Raw genomic sequence first — 23,837 nt, 5'->3', positions numbered from 1 at the left:
CTAAATGTAGATAAATAAATTTAAAAAATAAAATAAAAGCATTCCAGATGATAGTCTTGTACTGATTTTTATGTGGGCAGTTCAGTCCGTCCTTTAAAAGATCATCATTTTACCCTGAACAAGTTGAATTATTGTCTCCTCTTTTCCAACAAACATGTTTGAATAATCAGTTATACAGTATGATTCTGGTGAAAATATTCTTATCAAGGACCTCTTAAAATCTAGTAGAGTGGTCTTCACTGTACTGAGGAGGACTAAGGAATACAATTACAAAATTAAGATAACTGCCTAGTTTTGATTAACAGTAATATTTATGTTTGCAGCTTGCCAGATTCCCTGCATGTGATTAAGTTCAGCTAGATAATATAACATGCCTTAATATCTAGCTGGCTTTAATCAGTGTTAGTGTCAGTAAAGAGAACCTCATTTTAATTAAGCAGTCTGATATCAGCAGATGCATAGTGCCAACATATTTGAGCTCATCTCTGGAATAGCTTGTAATTAGTTGATGAACTGATTAGGCATTGGATTATACATAGCAGGGAAGAATCTAACACTAGAGGTCTCCAGGACCCGGAAGAATTATTGTGTAGGGTTTTGCTGGAAACCACAGACTACTTCTATTCTATTACTACTTCATATCAATACAGTCAATGAGTTAGCCATCAATTTATTTAGTTATCAATTTATCAATAACTAAGAAGGAAAGAAAAGAAAGAACAGTAAAAAAAAAAAAAAAAAAAAAAAAAAAAAAGACATTAGACCCACAACAATCTCTGTAATTGTATGGAAATACATAGCCTGGAACAAGGCACTGCCATTTATTCTTCTAGATCACCTCAAAAAGACATGAGGTATGAAGCATGTCATCCAAGAAGGTCAAAAACACCACATCTCTCTTCCATCAATCAATCCTTGTCCCCATCCCCCAATGGCATGCAGCCTTACAGCACCACCCACTCCATATAGCTCACACGCTATCGGTTAAAACAACCCCAGCCCCTTTATAGATCCGCCTCATTTATTGCATGTATAGGGACTGGTAGGCTGGTAGGGCGGCCATCTTGTTCATAATGGCTGCTGTGGATTGCTTTGCAGTGTGTGCTCCAAAGGCACCAATGTCATCCCATAGACAGAACATATGGATGGTTGGCGAGTGGTAAACCATGAGGGAGACGCTGAGCATTAATGGGATAATTAGGGGTTGGAGAGGACGGTGGATGGTATTTCAACAAAAAAGTGGAATGCTAACTTGTACTGTAAACTTCAGACTTGTGAGTGTTAAATACACCACTTGTAGTTTAATTATCCTATATCATTTGGACATACTACGTCCTAATTCCAGCATGGCCCAAAATTCAAATATAACCATTCACACACTTCATAAATCGTACTTTTGCCTCACATGTGGCTTATAAACAACACCTCATTAGGCAATTATAACTTGAAAGGGTTTTAAGTCATGATTTTATATACATTTTCAAATATATCATAAGTTTTATTACTAAAGCCATAGAGGACAGATAAAGAAAAACAAAAGCTAAGGATCATACAGGCCAGTTCTATCTATCTATCTATCTATCTATCTAATATATATATATATATATATATATATATATATATATATATATATATATATATATATATATATAGATAGATAGATAGATAGATAGATGTATATGTATGTATGTAAAATGGAAATTGATCTGTTTAAATATGTTAAAACATGATCTGTTTAAATATGCTACTTTAATATATTTTGAATGAAATGTTTTAAGTCAAAGTTATTTTACATGTCATACACATTAGCACTTAAAATATAAAGACCAAGAGGGAAAAAAGGGGGTGGGGGAAGGGGGGGGGGGTGCAGTTAAACAGACCAAAAAACACCACCATACGCCTATTATTGAATATGTTACTTTGATAAATGGGGGTTTTCACAACATGTCATTGTAATAAAAGTGACATTAGGGAAACATAGGAATAGGCCACATCACATCCAATTCTGGTTAATATTTTATTCTTTTTTATATTTTTAATAAAAGGGGGGGATTTTTTTTTTTCATAAGCCCTTTGACTAACTTGTTTAATAACTATAGTGATAGTAATGCTAATCTTTCCTGTCATCTCTGTTAATATCATAACCCCGCCCCCGCCCCCCTCACCCACTCCCGCGTCACACATCCGTCCTACTTCCTCATTCAAGTTTTCATTCCCTTTACGCATTGGTTTAGGGGTTAGTTAAAGTGCACTGCCATCTAGTGGTCTAAGATTTTTATTCTTTGCCCAGCCATGTTTAAGCCACAGTCAGGCAGAAAAAATGGTTTGGAATGGGATGCCAAGCAAACAAAAACAAAAAAAAGTGTGTATGTATGTATAATTTTTTGTTTGTTTGTTGGGCATCCCATTCCAAACCATGGGCATTACTATGCCCAAGGTTTCAACTATAACCGCCTCCTTTCTTCTGGGGAGTCTTTCTACAAGATTTCGGAGTGTGGTTGTGGGAATTTGTGCCCATTCAATCAAAACAGCAAATGTGAGGCCAGACACTAATGTTGGACAAAAAAGGCCTGGTTCATAATCACTGTTACAATTCATCTCAAAGGTGTTCACTGGGATTGAGGTCAGGGCCAATGGAGTTCTTCCACACCAAAACCATTCAGATCTTGTCTGTATGGACGTTGGTTTGTGCACAGGCGCACAGTCATGCAGGAACAGTTAAGGGCCTTTCCCAAATGTTGCCACAATCGTATAATCGTCTAAAATTTCTTTGTACACTATAGCATTAACATTACCATTATCACAGGAACTAAGAGGCCTGTAGCCCAAACCCTGAAAAACAACCCCAGACCTTTATCCCTTCTCCACCTAACTTTACTGTTGGCACTATGTATTCCCATAGGTAGCGTTTTCCTGCCACACCCAGATTTGTCCATCAGACTGCCAGACAGTGAAGTGGGTGACCAGGACAAATCTAGCAATTTCACAAACTGACTTGTGGCAAAGGTGGCACCCTATGACAGTGTATATAAATAAATAAATATGGTGGCCAACTTTGTGTTATGGCACACAACAAACTTTGGTTTTATATGATGCTCAGTCAAGCAACCAACTTTGCAGCTATTGGGCCACTTGAGATGGACTGACCCAAAAGTGTATATAAGCGATATAAGAATAATTGTACATACATATTGTAGTAATAAGAAACCCATAAGGACTGTTAATGCACGTTTCAATGTAAGTGTGTGCTGGAAATGATATTTTAGCAGACATACTGTATAATGTACAAAAAAAGGAAAAAGAAGTAAAAAATGGGGGGGGGGGGTGGAAGCGGAAGCCTCGCGAGATCTTTAGGGGTCATAAACCAATCAGAATCGTATCCGCTGTAACGCTCGTTCATGACGTCACTAGTTGCTGACCCTTCATGCTTCTTCTTCCCACATGGGAATTGTAGTTATATTAAGGTTCGTTTATATAGTCGCTCTACGAATGAGTACAACATTTCCCACAATTCAGCGGAACTATGCAACAACAACAAAAAAATAACCCCGTGCCTTTGTTTTTTGTTGTTAACGGTTTAAGGCACAGCTCCTGACGAATAACTTTGATCAGCTTACTCATGACATTGCAGTTTAAACCAATCTCACGCTTGTCTTTTGAAAGCAAACAGCACTGAGCAGCTGAACTCGGGTGAGTTATTTGTCATCTGTAGGATGAAGATTAAACAGTGGCGTAGCTCTCTGTACAAAGTGTGCGCGCAGATTAAAAAAAAAAAAAAAAGCACGCGAGGTCATAAATTGCAGCAGGAGAGCTATGTCTAACTTTTTTTTTTAATTAGTACTCCTGAAAGTTGTATTTTTATTGCTGTCAACGTCACGACCGTGTTAAAATGTGCGGCTGTAAATCGGTCACCGCGTGCAGTTTTGCTTGTTAAAAGCATGCAATTGTGTAACTACTTACGTCACCATGGTAACAACACACATATACAGACACGTTATTCAGCCCTTGTTGTTGTTTTATTTAAGAAGATTATGACATGGTTTCTATTTGTAGTCAACACTAACATAAAAAATTTCAAATTATGATCGCGTGGAATGTTTGTGATTTTATGGCTGGTCAATATGACAATATAATACCGATTACAATTACAAGTAGGGCTGGGTGATATGACAAAAATATCATATCACGATACTTGAGGACATTTCTAGGATACATGATGCGTCTCATAATATTTCATTTAGCTAACAAACTGTCTGCAAAACAGTAGTAATTATTTTTTTAAACTTTAAACTGAGTTTAGCGATACTTTTCTTCAATGCCTACAAAGACGAAGAGGAATAAGTTTTTAGAAAATTGTCAAATCAACAGCATCCATTCTGTATCATTTAATTTGTAATTATTAAAAAGGTTTTAAAAAAATACATCACCATACCAATTCTATCTCAGGAAAGTGTAACGCGTAATCATTTATCATCATTGATATTATATCGATATATCGCCTGTCACTAATTACTCAATATTTAAAGCTGCAGTATTGAACTTTTCGTCTCTGTCGCCATCGCTGTTTGAAGCATAAAATTGCAAGTTACTTGCAGACGTTGTTTTTTAAAAAAAATTTTTTTTTTTACACGGGTTGTGCTTCGACACCACTCCTCTGCACGGTTGAATCTGATGGTTTGAGGTATAGGTATGGGGTGTGTATTAACTCCGATACTTGACAATGGAGTTGGTAGCGGATACGGGTTTCTCTGAGTAGAGGTGAATTGCTCTCTCGTAACTAGCAGAAAATATGTGCAATTTACCACACTGACTATAGCAAAACAAAAAAACAACCTAGGAAACTCGATACCTAGCTGAGTCAAGCGAACAAGTGTGCTAATGTTACCTGTGCAACAGAAAAAAAATCCATCTCTGCGTGAGTCTTCAATCCCTTCATATATCAGTGTTGTCACCACCTCTCCAAAGCCATCGCAATGATTATTCTCACTTTAGCACAGGCTCTGTCGCTTTCCCTTTTTGACTGCAGGCTCTCCGCAGTTCGATGTTTATTGGGTTTGACAACAGTTTCGAACTATCCACGTTAAAAGTGGTCCTCTAGATGACAAGTTTAAATTCTAAGCCACTGTTGTAAGAACTAGCTACAAACACTCCGCTATCCTTGGCACCCCCACACACGATTTAGTAGCCGGGTCTTCTTCTTTCTGACGTCAAACTGACAATTCCTGCGAAATCTGACCCGACAGCTCAATTGATAAATCATAATTATAAGCATAACTTGTGAATCGGGGTAAGGAGACAGTTTTGAACACTTTTTTTTTTTTTAACGCTCTTACTCAATAGTTCATTTTTGTTAATTTTTAACCTGATAAGTTTGCAGCTTTAAAATTGTTAAATGCTAACATTTTAACCATGTTAAAATGTCACCAGTCTATATTCTTCCCCTTTCAATAAAAGTAGCTGTAAATAAAAGTATCATCCCTGCTTAAAAAAAAAACAACAGAAACCATCACAGAAATTCTAATGGTTTCCACTACAAATAACATTAGAAACCATCAGCTAATCATTATAACTATTACCATTACTGGTCCTTAATGGTATTCATTAGACATAACATGCCACCAAAAAAAGGCAACAAATTACCAGTAGAGACCTACCATTACAGTTTCCATTAAAACCAATACAATTCGCTAACCATTAAAACTCATTACAAATTCTATGAAGGTTTCTGTTGTTGTTTTTTTTCAGCAGGGTTTAAATGCAGTGTTGCATAGGTTTTTTTCTTTTTGCAACACTTTGATTTTGTTGACAGTTTGTCAGCCAAACTATATATCGTGATCTATATCATGCAACGTATAAATGTTTTCAGGTATTGTGTTGATCGGTTTTTCAGATTAATTGGCACTGGTAACTGATGGAACTATTAGTTAGCGGCAAAAATCCACACCAATAGTTGCGTCCGTTGTGGGAGCAGCAGAGAAAGGTTTGCTGTCATTATATAGTACAAGAGCGGCTGCAGACAAATTTTGTTGTGTTATTTGAAGTGGTTTTTTTAAATTCATTTTGGATGTCTCTATTTTTATTTGTTATTTGGAGTGTTACGTTTTGGTTCAGCTTGAATGTATTGGTAAAATCCACTATCAGTCGACCTCTAATTATGATATTTTTGTCATATCCCTCACCCCTGTGTGATTTTTTTAATCCCTCCCCCAATAAGTCCATCAGTACACACAACCTGTAATACAACATTTTTCCAATTCCTGTTGTTAATTAAACCTGATTGTGTTGCATTACTAGGTCTTTCAAAGCACTTTGAAAATTGCACTTAGTCTGAAAAGACTACAGCACAGTAAAGATCATTCTCTTTTGTTTACCACAACTGATTTAGTGTAACACGGATTGCACGTGTTAAACCAGGCAAAACTCTCCAAGGTCCCTCAGGAACTCAGTTTGACACACCAGTCTATAAATATGCACCTTGGTTTCTTATTCTGCTCCACCTGTCATGTTGTATCTGCTGGACATGAGATACACCATCTCCCATAACTGTTATGCAGCTTCAGCATGAGAATTCCTTCCTGTATTCTGGGATAGCTGATTACTGTTGTTATTGTGGTTTGTGGTCAGCTGGCCTGGGTATGGGAACTTGTCTTTACTTGCTTAAGGAGTGACACACCAGACCATGAAAACAAAAACTTCTGGACATAGGGGCATAGGAGATTCTTTCCTTGATTGGTACTGCTCCTGCTCAATGACAGACTGGATAAATTTCATTAACACAACCTTGTGCACTGCTGCACTGGATCCCATGTGTGCCTTTTTCAATTTATATATATTTTCCCTGATCCATCAGAAACGTTTTTTTCTGACCATGGAGAAAGCATGGAAGGTGGAGTTTCAGAATGTGGGAACCAGCTACTTCCCACAGAGCAGAGTGGAATGCCACTACAGCATCAGTTCTCAGCACAGCTGGGCTAGCAGTGACTGGATCGGCCTGTTTAAGGTGACAATTATTCTCTCATCACCTTTAGTTTTGTTATACATTTGTTACATCACTAACAGGACCATATTTATGGATTATTGTTTGTTTTTTCCCAGGTTGGTTGGTCATCTGTGAGGAACTACCATACATTTGTGTGGGCTCTGGCTCCAACCAACTACAAGGAAGGGACTGATGTTAACTGCTGCGTCCACTTCCAAGGTAATGGTCACCTTTTTTTAAGATTCTGTAAGAAAATATTTTTTCATCCTGGGTCTCCTTATCAAACTGGATACGACCGAATTTATTTAGAAATCATTAGCAAGAGCATTTACAAAAGAAATGACGTGTTCATGAAAATCCAGTTAGTTTCAGGGAAAACATGATCATATTCTACTAGAACTCTTGAAATATGTGCCTCAATTGATAAGCTTCAAATCTTGTCATTGGCAATGAGTTACTGCAGTTTTATAAATCAATTATGCTGTTAAATTGCTTATTTATTTCAATCGTACACTCAAATTTAATGAAACTCAGTAGTTTCATATTAATAACTCTGAAGGAAATCATAGTAAGACAATTAAAGTTACCCATTCGGTTAGAAGGAAAGAAATGCCACAGGAAGATTTAACATATGCAAGGATTAGGAGGAGGATTGCTGGATTGCTGATTGCTGCTAATTTGAGTACAAAGAAAATCTTCCAAAACTTTTAGTAAAATAAATTTTTGTGTAAATAGTTTTCGTGGGCCAAACTGAACTAAAAAAAATCCCTGCCAGATTCACAAAAGATTGCTAAAGGAGACCCATTGTTTTGATCTTGTTGATGAAGTGGGTTTAGACAATGTTTCAGTCAAGAAAATAGATTAGAGTGCAAAGAAAAGTCTTGATCAGATATGGTGTGTTTTAAAAGACTAATGCGCATGTGTGTTCGAGTGAGTGTAGCAGCATGTCTTTGAGGTAGTATCTTAAACACCATAATGAACAGCCGAGAATGGATGTGTTGGAAAGTTGGCTTAAGTAATGAAGATGGGAGACACTGGCACAAAGAGATGAGTGAGTTGGTGCAGTAGAGGACACAGTGAACCTGCTGCACTTACTGATGGGGCTTGATGAGGTCATCAGTGAGGTCATCGGCAGCTGAGAACTGGGCTTATACAGGAAATCTAATCACTGTAGCACAGTCAAGATGATTGAGTACTACTGACATATACCCAAATGTAAAGATATTAATACAAAATTAATACAAGACTAGTGTTTGTTGGGCCTTAAATCATCTCAAAATGGGTTCCAGTGATCTTCAGAGATCTGTAAACCATAACCAAGGGGTTCATTATTTTTAATTTAGTTCCAGCTTTGGAAATCACAACTTGCCATTATCATAAGTTTAATTATTATTGAGTTATTAGATTAATTATCCTGTTTGATTGCTCCTTTGAATTAAATGGATTGAATGCAAACCTCAACAGTCAAAAACAAGCGGCTTGTAAACAGTTGTAACTTGGACTTAATTTGGATTAGTATTATGGATATATTTCAAACTAATAGATTTTGAGGGTAGGCAGAAATCTCGCTTTAAAAAAAAGTCATAGTCTGAGGCTTTAATGTGTATGGATAATATACATAAAATGTACAACCCCAATTCCCAAAAAGTTGGAACAGTATTGAAAATGCAAAAAGACAAACAAAATGAGTAATTCGATCATTCAATTCACCCTGTACTATATTGAAAACACATCTTTAACACGTTATTTGATGTTTTACTTTTTGAATTTAATTTATTTTTGAATTTTATTAAGTGTTTGGGCACTGAAGACATCAGTTGGTTAAGTTTAGCATGCGGAATTTTCCCCATTATCAGCTTTTGGACCTGACGCTGATAACAGCTTGGATGGTCCTTTTCCTCTTTGGCCCGGAGAACACGACCGCTATTTTGTCCAAAAATGATTTGAAAACTCGTCGGACCACAAAACACAATTCCACTGTGCTACTATCCATCTCCGATGAGACCGAGCACAGACAAGTCGGCAGCGCTTCTGGACAGTGTTGATGTATGGCTTTTGCTTTGCATAGTAAAGCCTTAACTTGCATCTGTGGATGCAGCGGCGAATGGTGTTGACTGACAAAGGTTTACCAAAGTATTCCCAAGCCCATGTCAGGATATACATTACAGACTCATGACGGTTTGTAAGACGGTGACGTCTGAGGGATCGGAGAACACGCGCATTCAGAAGTGATTTTCAGCCTTGCCCTTTACGCACCGACATTTCACTGGATACCTTGAATCTTTTAATTGTATTGTGCACTGTAAAAGGTGAAATGCCCAAAATCCTACCGATTGGTCTTTGGGGAATGTTGTTCTCAAAGTGTTGGATCTGCTGGCAGATTGGCGAGTCTCGACCCGTCCTTGTTCTTGAAGGACTAGGCCTTTTTTGGAGGCTCCTTATACACTATGATTAGATGATTGCTTCACCTGTTTCACATCACCTTATTATTTCAACTTGTCACATTGCTATTAGTCCTAAATTGTCCCTGTCCCAACTTTTTTGGAACGTGTTGCATGCATCAATTTCAAAATAAAAGATTACCTTAAAAAAAAACTATGCCATTGTTTAGGTAAAACATCAAATACCTTGTTTTTATCCGGTTTTTTTGTGTGTGTGTTTATATGCAAGTCAAAGTACATTTACAAATCACTCCTCTTTGTTTTTATTAGCAGTTTCCATATTGTCCCAACTTTTTCGGAATTGGGGTTGTACACATTTAATCATGTTATCTTTCCCACACTCCCACAGCTTGCTATTTGCCAGGCCCCAGTGCTGAGCAATACCAGTTTGTGTATGTGGATGGGAAGGGCGAAGTCTGCTCCCGCAGCTCTGCTTTCACTTTCTCTGCTCCAAAGCCACTGGAGGAGCTGATGACTCTGGAGCAAGCCCTGGAGGGAGGTGAAGGCAGCGAGGACATGCTAGTTGTCGTTCCCAAAGCCGAGCTTCTGCAGGTGGGAGCACACACTCACGAGTTCTAGCTGTAAATGCAACTATAAGCTACAGTGTTGCACAGCTTTGGGTTCACCATGTCTTGTTTTGGACATCACTGCAAAAGAAAAAAAAAGCTGTTTTCAGTTGACCATGTCAGTTATGGTCTGATATTTTGGAAATAAATAATTTAAATCATAGCACTGACACTGTTCTGGCAGTTTGTGGTGGCGCAGTTTTTGTTTTTATTTTTCATCCATCTGTATGCGTCTGAATAAAGATAAATGATTTCTTATAAATTCTTGCCTTTCTTCAGAGCCGGCTGCAGGAGTGTCTGAAAGAGAGGGCTGAGTTATTACAGTCTCTAGAAGCAGCAGAGAGGAGCTGCAAACATGAGCGAGAGTGCTCACTTAGGACCAGAGAGGTGTGGGAGCAGAGGAGCAAGGAGCTGGAGGAGGAGCTCAGACACACCAGAGAAGAAATGGAGGACATGAAGAAGAGGCAGGAGGTAGAAGACCAATAACTCTCCTCTAGTAAACTCTCCAAATGAAATCCTGTTTATTCTGACATTATGTTGGTCCCAATCTAATGATAGTATTATATATAGAATACCATATATAATACTATCAACCAGACCTGCTGAAATATAAATGAAGCAGTTGTTCAGTGTACTGGACAAACCGGAAAGGTCCTTCCTTAACTGTGCAAACAAAGTGCTTCTATTCTGTAGCATCTCTGTTTGTCTGTCTGGTTAGTCTGTCTGTCTCTGGTCTGTTTGTCTGTATATTGTAATTTTATCATATTGTTTCACCACTAGTTTAACTAGACATTTAAAACGGTTTGTTATTTAGGAGTTGGCAGGTCTCAGTAAGGTTCTACAGGAGGAGAAACAGGCTCTGCTAGTAAAAGAAGCAGCCAGTGAGCAGAAGATCAGCCAGCTAGAGGACGACATGAGGGTGCTCACCCAAAAAGCCCTGGAGAGGGAGACAGATCTAGAGAGGTAAAAGCTCCTGTGTGTAGGTAAAAGGGCTGAATAAAAAGGCTGCAATAATTAAGTTGGGTTGGCACCAACTTGCCTTACTAACTGCACAGAAAATCAGCAAATTCATATCATAAGCTTTAAACTGTGATAGTCATTTTAATGCATTTACCCAAAGTAATATTATGACCCATTAATGTGTCACCCAGCCATTTCTATAACAAGATTTCAGTTAGGATTAATTCACACCACACGGCCAAATCCCAAATGGGTTCCAATTCATTATAAGTGTTCCTATTCCTAAGTGTATGTGCTATATTGGTTCTAGCATAATGGCTTCCTATCACCTAGTTAAGAGCATTGTATGCACAAGTACAACGGCGTTTGAGATAGAGCCACAGAAGCAAGTGATTGTAGAAAATTACATGTAATGTACAGTACATTGTCATTTCACTTTTACATTGTTATATTTAGTCAGAAGATTGGAGGAGAACATCAGGGCTGCCTACTTGATAGTGTAACCAGCATTGTGAATAATTTCATTTATTTATTTTTTTCATCTAGGATGAAAGAGCGAGCCAAAAAAGCTGCAGCCCAAAAGAAAGAAATAGAAAGTGAACAGACGAATCTAAAGGTACGTAAAAATTGCACAAATATTTTAACTTGCATCACGTAATGAAGTGTTTTCATGTTTGCACAACAAAAGCATATAAACAGTCGTCACCTTGCCAGCCTCTCTTTTTTTCTCTCTCTTGAAATAAGTAAGACAAAAAAAATAAAACAGCTTGTCATGTTATAGAGAAACCACAAAGCGCACATTCTGTCCTAACGACTTTCCCGTGTCGGGAGAGTTACTTAAAGTTACAGCTTTACCTCTGACTGACGATGGAGACTACTTCCAAAATGTTTATTTAACATTTCCGACTATCAACAATTACACACGTTTCCAATCTGTTTGTGACGCATACACCATACAGTTCACTTTTTTAGTTGTTACTATACAAACACTAACATATTCAAAAGCGTGCATTAATAAACCTGTGAATTTTTGAAATGAACACCTTCTGACCAATCAGAATTCAACAGTATTGTGGTTTAATATAGTTATATGGTCACATAGTGAATGTTGAGAAGGTGTGTATGACTGGAGAGCACTAATGAATGCTGAAGTGTTTAGAGTTATGGTGAGTGAGTGTTTTCCATCGCCGTGTTGTGTTTGTAATGATCTTGTGGTCAGTGGTGTAGGATTTTAATGTTATTTGATTGTAGTTTTTACTGTATTGTAATACATGTAAATATAATTTGCTTGATGCATGCAAAACACCTAGACGGGGGAAACCACAGGAGTGGTATCACTCAGTCATGGTCAATTGAGAAAGTAAACAAAACGTGTGTGGGTGTGTGTTGTGTTCTTTTAGCTGAAGCTGGAACAGACTGAGAAAGAGCTGCATAGCCTCTCGACGGAGTTCCAGAGTTTGAGAAGTTCTCTGGCCCAGAGAGACACGCACGCCCTGCAGCTCCGAGACACCATCACAACACTCACGCACAAACTCAACAACGCACACAGGAAGGAGGTGTGTGTCTCTCTCTCTCTCTCTCACACACACACACACACACACACACCCTAATTATTACATGCAGAGGGGTGTTGGTGCAAACAAAACTCACTCACACCGACATATCTCATTTTATACTCTCCTACACCCACACAAACTAAACATTTCAAGCAGAGGAGATTTAACAGTCTGTAACTACCCTCCCACTTTACACGCTCACACAATCACTGTAGTATCACTTTCCCACACAAACTGGAACAGTAGCTTGAGGACTGTAGTGTGAGATCTGCTGAACATACTGTTGTGATGCAGGCAGCCAACGACGCGGCTTTAGCCGAGTTACGCGGCGTTCAGGAGCGACTGAGTGGCAGTGAACGCTGTGTTGAGACTCTGCGGACTGATATCAGAGACATGGCAGCTCAGAGGGACAACGTCCAGGCTGACCTTCACCAGGCCAGACTACAGGCCGCACAGCTCACCCTGCAGCTTGCCGATGCCAACCTGGCACTGCGGGAGGCTCGTGCCAGCTGGGTGCAGGAGAGAGAGAGTCTGCAGTGTAGCACTGAGGTGACTGATGAGACAAAGCAAAAATCATAATGATTGAATTAAGCATGGGGGACAAACAGCGATAGACAAATCGGGTATGTAGACAAGGGGTGGAGGTTCAGACAATCAGATTTGCTCCTTAATTTCATGAACTTACATAAAATGTGACGTACTGTATAAAAATAAAATATTCTTATCATTTTTAGTTTGCATATGTACATGCGCAGAGATTTTTATTTTTTTTTGTCCTCATGCACCATTCTGAATAATGTTATTATTAATTAATTTAATTTCTTTAAGGAAAGAACTAAAATAGGCTACTGAAATTAGAAATGACATGTCGGAAACAGTTTAATGCAAAAAGAGGTTATGCTGGAATTTATATATTCCCACTGACTAAATACGTTAAAAAATAAAATAATAAAAAACACCAGTTATAAATGAATGGGAGACTGTGATGGCCTCACCAACGGCACATTACTCAGAGAGCACATTTTTCCAAATTCAATTAGCCTTATAAATCACTATCGGCTATTGAGAGCCATCATTTTCCACCATTTTTTGGAGAAAAATGACCATTCGTTTTAAAATGATGTGATATTAATCAACAAGAGCTGGGAAGAATTTAGGAACTTTTTTTCAAGGACGTTGTAGAAATCATAATGCTAAACCTCTGATTTTCTGATTTTAAGGCACAGTCAAGTGCAAAAATGCTGAGATATGGCTAGACTAAATAATAAAGGCTAGATGAAGGCTAGACTAGAGCTGGTGAGTACTTGCATTGATTTTCAGGGTGTGTCTGTGTTGTCTGCATAGATGATCAGGACACATTTGGACAGGCTGAATGACGAGATCAAGCAGAAGGAAGAGCAGCTGCAGGAGGAGAGGATGGAAAGAAATAAAGCGGAGGTGGAGCTTGGGCGAGAGAAAGACTGCAACCGGGTGAGCGCAAGCTCAAACATTGTTCGTTTGGAGTTACAGAATAAAATTATAGGGGATAACTCATTTCTGACCTGGTTGTGTGTATGTGCATGTGCTTTGTGTATGCAGGTGCAGCTGAGTGAAACACGAAGGGAGCTGCAGGAACTGAAGGCCAGTCTCAGGGTGGCTCAGAAGGAAAAAGAGCAACTGCAGGCTGAGAAAAAGGCAAACTGCTGCTCTTATTTAACACGCAGGCTAATAAGCCCATGTAGCTAATGGGAGTTGCTTGACTATAAAACTTTTTTTTTTAAAGGAACCAAAACTGATTCAGGACATCACTATTTTATTAGTGCAGTTAAAGACAGTAGCAAAAAAAGCTTTTAAACTGCACTACAATTACCAGCCATACACCAGCTAACAGATTTCCTGCACTGGTGATGACAAAACTAAATAAATCAGTGCAAGCCATCCATTTTCCATACCGCTTATCCTACACAGGGCCATGGGGAGCCTGGAGGCTATCCCAGGGAACTCCGGGCACAAGGTAGGGGACACCCCGGACAGGGTGCCAGCTAATCACAGGGAACAATCATACACACAGTCACGCACTGCGGACAATTTGGAAATGTCAGCCTACAACGCATGTCTTTGGACTGGGGGAGGAAACCGGAGTACCCGGATTAAACCCAGAAGCACGAAGAGAACATGGATACTCCACGCACACTTGGCGGAGGCGGGATTCAAACCCCCAACCCCAGAGGTGCGAGGCAACCGTGTTAACCACTAAGGAAAATAAGAAATCTGTGCATCATATGACACAATTTAAGGACAAACTCCTTTTTAAAATACACTTGACAGACATATTTGGCTCATCTGAAATTGTTGATTCTAAAACTGAGAGCGCGCAGAATGGAAACTCATGCCCGTCAACAGATGCCCTTCTTATAGCTCAGTGATCAGCTTTCCTTAGATGGATGATGCTCTGTCTACAGCAGTGTGTCAACTCTGATCTCAATAGCATAATTATATGAAGTGCAACTTCATGAATGTTTTTAGTGTGTTGGTATGTTGCTATAATAATAATATTGTCATTTTTATTTTGTCATATATATTACTATTAGGGATCGCATTTCATCACAGTGCAGTTTTCAAATCACTTATGGATTAAAAACGGATCCAAACAAGACAATATTAATCCAAGCACTTGTTTGATTTCTGGCGTAAAACGCACAGTGAAATAATGCAGTTGTTTATATACTGTTGTATACCTCACTATGACCATTTCACACGTCTCTCAGGTTCCTGATCGGGTTAGTACGTGTTTTGATATTGCCATGGAAAAAGCATCATTACAGTCTAAATGGATTAATGGAAGTGTTGACTGCTTTGTTGTGTAGCGTGTGTCCTTTTGACTTTGTGTGTGTGTGCGTGCTTGTTGTGTGTGTGTGTGTGTGTGTGTGTGTGTGTGTGTGTGTGTGTGTGTGTATGTAGGAGGTGATTGAGTACATCCACCAGCTGGAGCAGAGGCTGGAGACCCTGAGTGGCTCTAAATGGAGCATGACAGCATTGTTGCAGAGCAGTGAGTGACTGACTGCTCATCTTATGCTACATATTGTCATGCAGCACAACAGGCTGTCATACAAGCCACTAACGAACTTTGTAATACAACCAATATAATAATCATGTGTGATTTTGTCACAAAAATGCACAAAACCAAGCAGAGTAGAGGCTGTAAAATAGATCATTAGGTATATGGAAACCGCATCCCATACAATAGTGGTGTGTTTTAATGCACAGGTCAAGCAGACAGCTCCCTGTCAGAGTCAGAGGATGAGAATCCAGAAGCACTAAGGCCTCTGAGCCACTACAGCCTGTGTGAGCAACCCCAGGCTGACCCTGACCTCCTCCTCATTCTGCCCACTACTCCTCCTCCGTCCCCGCGACTCCTCCACTCGTCTCAGGCCGTGGTGATCAGTCAGCCCGCTCCACTCTGCTCCCCACACCAGCCTAGTGATGACACACACCCACACGTGCACAGTTCCGAGTCGGTAAGTTGTACGGTTATGTTGTCAATTTATTTCTTGTAAATAGTATTTCTTTTTAAAGGCGCAGTTTGTAATATTTTGAAGAATAATCAGAGCAATAATCATATAATTCCATATACACCATTACCATGCTTACCACTTTCTTTGTTTCAGCCTTTTGTGTATTTTTTTTTTTTTCTGGCACAGAAATAAGCTCCACCCCTCTACAACAGAGCTGCATAGGTCTGCTCTCTTTACTTAGGAAAAGAGGGGAAAGAATAAGAGTTTTCTTAAATGTAAAAGATGAAAAAGATTCGCTAGCCAGATCTGAATAATATCTTTTACATGCAATGCAAAGACCCGACATCTCATGGCTGTAACGTTGGCTAACGATCCACCAGAAATAAAACATTATATTTTTAAATATTATTATTATATTATTATTATTTAAACTGTGCATGTTCATTTGTGTTACAGGAAGAGGAGTATGAATTGTTTCAATCAGGTGGGAATAGCTCTGGAGAAGAGCTGGCTCTCCTCCTGCCTAACCACAGAAACACTATTCTCAGGTACACAATATACACACAGAGATCATAAACTCTCGATCATAATGTCATGGTGTGATTTGCTATCACTTGTTCTTATGGCCATTTCTATCGAAGTCATGTTTGGCACACAGGCTACCATGTCACTGACAAGTACACACTGGCCTCATGTCCTTTTTCATATCCCTTTCTCAGAAGCAGTGATTGTGTCCCACACACACGCACACTCCTAACATAAGATTTATGGTGACAAGGCAAATATGGTGTGGAGATGGAAGTTTTGAATACCTCCTCATAAAATTAGTGAGGGAGAGAAGTGAGAGAGACAGACGGCTATAGCTAGGGAGAAGAAAATCGTGTATGTGTGAGTGAGAGGAGGAGGTAGAGTGTGAATAGTGGATGTGGGAGCGGTATGATAGGAGGACAAGAGGACAGATAAGTTGACAGCAAGCTGTAGCAATGATTTACTGAAAGGGTAGTCAGCGCGCACTGGCCAATTTTCAGCATCATTAAAACTGTCTCTCCCTCACTTCACTCACTCGCTCAATCACTCGTCCTGTCCTCTCTCCTCTCCTCTTCTGTCCCCTCCTTACCCCTAGTGTTCTCCTCTCTGCTCTTCTCAGTTTAGTTCAGAAGTACACTATCGCTAACTCTTCTTTCTGCTGGTTCACTTTAGTGAGGTGGAAGAGAGCCCCCTGTGGTGAGGAGTGGAACTACGAGAGCAGCCTGTTACAGGTCTTTGCACAGTAACACGTACTGACATATGCAATTTGCTTTACATTTTTTAATGCACTTTCTGTATGCACAAGCTACTAGACTACTCAGTGTTTCACACATTCACCTGTTCAAATACTTAACACTATGGATGCTTCAATACAGATACTGTTATCTGTATCTCTTTTACTTGTACTCATAAGAAATGTTCCAGTGGCAGCATCCGTTACAGCGTGATCGTATGAGACATAAACCTGGTATACATTGCCACATTAATTAAACCGACGACATGAAACAAGAACAATATGGAGTTGGGATCTGTGTTCTGTGAAAATATCAAAAGGAGGAATACCTGTATGGTGATTAAATAGTATCTTTAATAGTGTGCAAGGGTGGCCAACTGATCATCCAGAACAGTATCAGCAAGAGTGAAGAATTGGTGAGTGTGGAGCAGTGACCCAGGCATGCAAAGAAACTTGTTGCAATGCTGAAGGCGCATCGTTGAATTCGGCAAAGCAAACCATCACAAAACTCCTCCTCCCTCGCACACGGAGTTGTGGGCAATATAAAAAAAAATTTAAATTAAATGAAAAAATAAATAAAAGTGTCCACGGATCCACACTTCGAAAATCTACCAGAAATCGTAGACCAGTATAATAGTAGGTATCTGCGGTTGTTTGTGAGTGAAATTTATATCACTGTATAGTACTATATATTTGATAGTTTTATAGGCTTAAATGAAATGAATTCAATTAAATAAATTTATGTTAGCACTTCTGTCACTGAAACAACTCAATACAGCCTCGTTGTGTCATGTGGTTGCAATGAGAAACAGGCTGAGGGCACTGTGAGATACGGTATTGTGATTGACCTGCAGAGGAGAGGAGAAGAAGTGAAGCACACACGTTTCTCTGAGGAATTCTTTATTTCTTTTACAAATGTAGTATACCACAATCCTATAAAACTTGGAAAGAAACACCAGTAGGACGGTAACCTAAATAATATGTTAAAAAGCTAAATATTAAATAAAATAAAAAACACGGCCGGGTGTCATGCCTGGAAATGGATCCTGAGATTTGTAGTCTAGTGTTTGCCTGTTTAACACTTATTTATTTCCCACAAAGCCGACATATGGCTTCATCCAATTTTATTGGTTCAGCTCATTCGTTAGACACGAATCCAAAATTTTCCCAAATCGCTGATGTTTGGTTTCCCGACAAGCTCTATCACAGCAGCAGAACCCGTAGAGAAATAGCAGCATTTTCCTGACTGGATTTTGCCGCGTTCAAACAAACCCGCGCCAAACTAACAGACAACACCATGTAAGGTTTGATTATGATTATGTAACTTCTGTATTAATATAAAATCTCCCGCTATGTGGTAGGCTATAAATACAAATTAATATAGCAACTGTTAATAATATTATTATTATTATTACACTTGTATACAAAACGTACTTTTTACTTGTCATAGTGCCCACTCAAGCAGAAACATTAACATGGCGTGTGATGTGACACCACCACGGTGGCAAACTACCACCGCATTGGTGCAGTTGTCATGGCTACAGTCACAGAAACGCTCACTGATAATGCTCTGCACACTCATTTCAGCCACCCTCGTGCTCTCTATTAATCTATTAACTGTTTAAACACAATATCTTAAACTTGAAACTCAGCACAAGGAGTTCATTGTTAGCAGCAATCAGTATAAACAGAGCTAAATAAAATCTTCTGTAATGGCCCTGATTGATGAGTATGTTACTCACTTCCATATCAGTATCAACATATATCAAACAACATGTACTCATACTCAGTCTGAAAAAATATGTATAATGATATTGATGCATCCTTGCTTAGCACATATCAAAAGGAAGTTGTATAATACAAAATGGGTTGGTATGTTACAAAGAAGGTGTCTTTGTGTATTTTCGGTGTGTAAGGCTAGTTTTGAATTATGATGAATAGCTTTTTACTCCAAAAAGGTTATAATTAAGCTTATATCAGTTTTTCTTTTTATAAGAGATAGGACTTGCAATATTGCAATAATGTAGTATGTAAAACAAATTTGAATCCATGTTTGAGAAGATAGGATTTTGTTTGAACTTTAATGCTATTATGTCAAATATTTTTGAAATGTTGGTTAAAAAAAATAAAAATAATTTTAAAAAACAAGGTTAACTGCAGCCTAATGAGGATATATGAATTATGGGTCAGAAAGGAAATGACATGTGAATGTGTAATAAAGAAAGAGACTGAATTGATGGCAATTGGCAATGGAATTAAACAGGAAATGACCATGGAAATGTTTTTACAGCCTTGAGCAGTCCTGATTGCAATAATCCTACCAATAATAGTTATAATTAACTTACTTTCATTAATGCGAATACTTTATGATCTGTTTCTGCAACAAATTATAATATCAAAGTTTTCTACCATTTTTAAAGTTTTGTTTTGCTTATTTAACCAGGTGATGTTTTGTCTTTTCTTTAAGGCATGGGTTCTCAAATTTTTGTAGCCAGTGACCTGTTTAATGTAAAAAATAATAATAATAATAATAATAATAATAAACCCCCCAAAAAACACTCACTATCGATTTGTTTTATGAACATAATCCAACTGTTCAAAAATTAAGCTCTTTGCTTAAGTATGTGCAATAATAATCTTGCTGTTTATTAAAAGCCATAGAGTTTTTTTATTCCTGCACCTCCTACCAACAGAACACATTAGGCCCAAGGAGGCATTATTTAAAGGCCTATTTGTTTTTGAGTTATTATTTTGAGGTTTGGATTGAACCAGTGAAATTCATGTGACCAGTCAAGTAGACTAGTAACTATAACAAGCATTAATATAACAGTTTTGATAATGGTGATGTTTTCCACTATTGTAACAGGAAAAAAAAAACATGGTTGCCCTTGGCTATATACCCCAATTTGAGAGCCACTGCTTTAAGGTTTGAATCATTTTTATCTATAACTTTTTATACAGGATGATACAGATTCAGTCCATGTACTGTAAGATGTTCGGTTCAATCCTGTACTGTTCTACTGTTTTTCCTGTTGCATTGAAACTGTGCTAGTGGAATCATTTGTAGCCTGTTTAATGTTTAATATACAACACAGGTTTGTACATAAGCTCATTGATGTGGGTGGTGTCGTATTGTCACTACATAAATTTAACCAAGGCATCAGTGAACTTTTTGAAATTGTATGAAATGGTCAGCGTGATGATTAACAAGGCTCAACGTTTTAATTGTACTAGATACTTTTCACCTCTTGGTGGTTTGTAGCTTTTACTGTTGTAAACTAATTAGCATCCATCTGCTGTGCCATGCCGGTTTGTGTTTAAAGTACCACGACATCCTCACTGTTTCCAGCCCTGTAAAAATCCTGAGCTTTAATTCTATATAGACTTGTATCCAGATCCGTTCGGAAGAACTCTTTCAGTTTGTATTCATAGCAATAAGCCATCTTTTCTGTTTTCTTTGCTTTTTCTTTATTATTATTTTTATATATTCACTTATCCAATATGTATTTTCCAGACTGTGTTGTACTGTAAGGGTTTGGGTGGGTTTCAACAATAAAGTATTGATAATCTTTAAAAAAATAAAAAAAAAATAAAAAATCGACCTGATTTTTTTTCTTTCATTTTATTTTTTTACACATTTTTTGGTTTTGAGGTCATGGGGAGAGAGAGCAGTACAGGTACAGACATCAGTTTAGTACACGTTCAAGTATAAGCTTTCGATTATATTTCTGGACATAAACATACTGTACATGCACATACAGTAGGACCTGACTTTTTTTTAACATTATAATAGTAAACACAATACAGGGTGCCCCAAAAGACTCCATACGAAGGGGAAATTAACACTGGCTTCCAAAATTGTTCATACTTTAACAGGAAACGTGTTGTGGTCCAACTGAGAACATCCACTGACGAAGGCGCACCCGGCGTGGTGCTGGTATACATAGTCCCCCATGTATGGAGACTTTTGAGACACCCTGTAGATGTGTCAATATGCTGTTAATTAACTTCCTGTTTGGTTCCACCAATGCTAGAGTATGCATGACCTGCATAAGTGCACTTATAATATGTCCTAAACAGTGTAACAGTGTAATTCCAGTGCACCACGCGCTAATGATTTATCCTAGGAGCAGAATAATCTTTTCCCTTTTAATCGCTGACCTTCATCCCTCTTTTTCTCACTGCCTTTTTTTAGCGCCTCTCTTATTCTTTCTTCTTCTGTATTCTCTGTGTTCTCCTTGTGCAGGGGGTCTAATTATAAAATCAATGGAGCCGGGCTGCCTGCTTTATGGCCTCCTCTAAAACCTTAACAGGGAAATCACTGTAGGATTGATGACTCCCTCACTCTTTATCTCTTTTAATTAGAAATGTAAAAGATATGAAGAGCCAGAGGCCAGAGTAGTGCACCCAGGTTTTTACGACTTTTTACCCCTCCCTTCCTTTCCACTGGGGTCTGATCTGTCTTGTCTTCCACCAAAGGCCCATCTACTCCTCCAGTGCCATCTTTGATATGCCTCCATTTTGTGTATGCCTTGGCTTTCTTTCCACGCCTCAGTCTCTCGATGCTTTCTGCCTTCACCTGTTTATTCATGTCTCACATGGTATGTGAATGCTAATGTGAAGTGATTTAGACTCCTTCGACTGCTATCATTCATTCATACATAATTGATTATTTTTTCTTTTCAGGTCTGTGAATTTAATCCTGCATTCCTAATGCTTCTTTCCACTTTTCCTGGGTAGATTGCTACAAAGTAGTCAATGTTGCAATAAATTATCCTTCTGTGGCTCTACAGAGCACTTGAACACCTCTTGTGCCTACTCAGAAAGCTAAGGAATATTTATGGGGGGAAAAATTAACCTAGTCTTATCTTCAATGTTCAAGGCGCAAGAGCATCCCAATTATTTTTATAGCTCTCATTAGCAAAGATTAGACTGTTAGCGCCAGTGGGCCTGCCATGGACCTCCACATTTTGTTCTGTAGTTTAAAAAAAAAAAAAAAGACTTCCATTCACTGGCCATTTGAACAGGAATACATCGCCTGGTCTTTTACCAACCTTGAACTGACCAGTTTCGGTAAACTGGATTCCTGTTCTTGGCTGACAGGAATGGAATCTGAAGTGGTTTTCTACTGTTGTAGCCCATTCGCTTCAAGGTTTGAAGTGTTGTGCGTTCTGAGATGCTGTTCTGCTCACTACGGTTGTGAAGAGTGGTTATTTGGGTTATCGTAGCCTTCCTGAGCTCGAACCAGTCTGGCCATTCTCCTCTGACCTCTGTCATCAACAAGCCATTTCCACCAACAGGATGTGTTTTGGAGTTTGTTTGTTTTATCCACAACATTCTGTGTATAATCTCCAAATTCCAGGAAATCAGCAGTTTTTGAAATAATCACACCAGACTGTCTGACAGCATAAACCATGCCATGGTGAGGTGACATTTTCTTTCCACATTCTGATGTTTGATGTGAACATTAACTGAAGCTCTTGACCTGTATCTGCATGGTTATATGCATAGCACTGCTGCCACATGATATATATATATATATATATAAAATCTGTCATTCATAACTAAATTTTGGATCCCTAGACATAGCATTGTTGCTTGTGTTTGAGTTCAGTAGCTTTATTATGTTACAGATGGCAATAAAGAGGGGTCGAGACCACACTAATCACATTTTAAGACGATGTTGCATTTGCAGAATATCAGTTTCATGAATGAATGGCTACATGGACGTAGTTCATGGTTGGAATACCATGGAATGTTGATTTAACTCACGATTATTTAGATCTGATCATTAACTCTATATAAATTGCATAGAAGTTGCAGACCTCACAAAGACTATGCTGTGCAAGACTTAAAAACGTACACTGTCTTTTTAAATTCGGCAAAGATCCCGCGCCCTTCCCGTGTTCCCATAGCAACATCTTATTGGGTTGAATATATGAGGCCATTTAGAGCCTCCTTGTAAAAGAGCGTATAATGTATGGACCTTGTTTTAATTTGAGCCCTGGTTTATTGATTTCTGTTTAATGAAGTTTCATTATAGCAATCATTTAATTAATAGTGCCATATCCCTGTTTATCACCGGCTTTAATCTCTGAATAAAAATAACTGTATATTCTTGGTGTCACCAGGAGTCTTATGCACAGACTTACAGCAAACTGTGTGTTCATACTGGATGAAAAGAGAAAAGGGTTGAATCAGACTGGAGTCATGGGGATAAGTGTGTACACTAATGAGTCTAGCACATTCACAGCATTGCACCTTATGTCTTAGCTTCTTTTAGGAACTATATGAAAGTCACTATCAATGGGTCTTGCCTTAGATAGATAAGCCTGCCTTCATAGCCACAACTTTGTTTCCATAGCCTCCAGACAAGTATGAATAAAAAATCAAGTCATGCAGCCATATGGTTGTAATAAAAAAAATTAAATATTTAAGAATATACAAAGTCATAGCCTATATTTTGGTCTTTTCACTGAGGCACTTTTATGCAAAATGGAAATGATTATGCATCTGTATGAGCCTGGCTTGATGCTGATTATGAAGATGACCTACAGTATATCTACTACAGTGCCCTTTA

At 38.5% G+C, this 23,837-nt stretch overlaps 1 protein-coding gene across 1 annotated transcript; it reads left to right on the top strand.

Annotated features, from left to right (window-relative positions):
* The first annotated feature begins 3,350 nt into the window (after nt 1-3,350).
* Nucleotides 3,351-20,858, top strand: calcoco1a (calcium binding and coiled-coil domain 1a). The gene is made up of 15 exons (XM_053642572.1): nt 3,351-3,690; nt 6,851-7,000; nt 7,096-7,198; nt 9,770-9,972; nt 10,266-10,457; nt 10,801-10,949; nt 11,493-11,562; nt 12,347-12,502; nt 12,797-13,051; nt 13,847-13,972; nt 14,081-14,176; nt 15,443-15,530; nt 15,749-15,999; nt 16,453-16,544; nt 17,197-20,858. Exons 2-15 carry the CDS (start codon nt 6,869-6,871, stop codon nt 17,222-17,224), a joined length of 1,941 nt encoding a protein of 646 aa, XP_053498547.1. The 5' UTR covers nt 3,351-3,690; nt 6,851-6,868; the 3' UTR covers nt 17,225-20,858.
* Nucleotides 20,859-23,837: the final 2,979 nt, after the last annotated feature.

The sequence above is a fragment of the Ictalurus furcatus genome, chromosome 15 (genome assembly GCF_023375685.1).
Source record: "Ictalurus furcatus strain D&B chromosome 15, Billie_1.0, whole genome shotgun sequence".
In the NCBI taxonomy this organism is placed as follows: domain Eukaryota; kingdom Metazoa; phylum Chordata; class Actinopteri; order Siluriformes; family Ictaluridae; genus Ictalurus; species Ictalurus furcatus.
The sequence above is the reverse complement of the archived record's forward strand: the minus strand, read 5'-3'. Positions and strand labels throughout refer to the sequence as shown.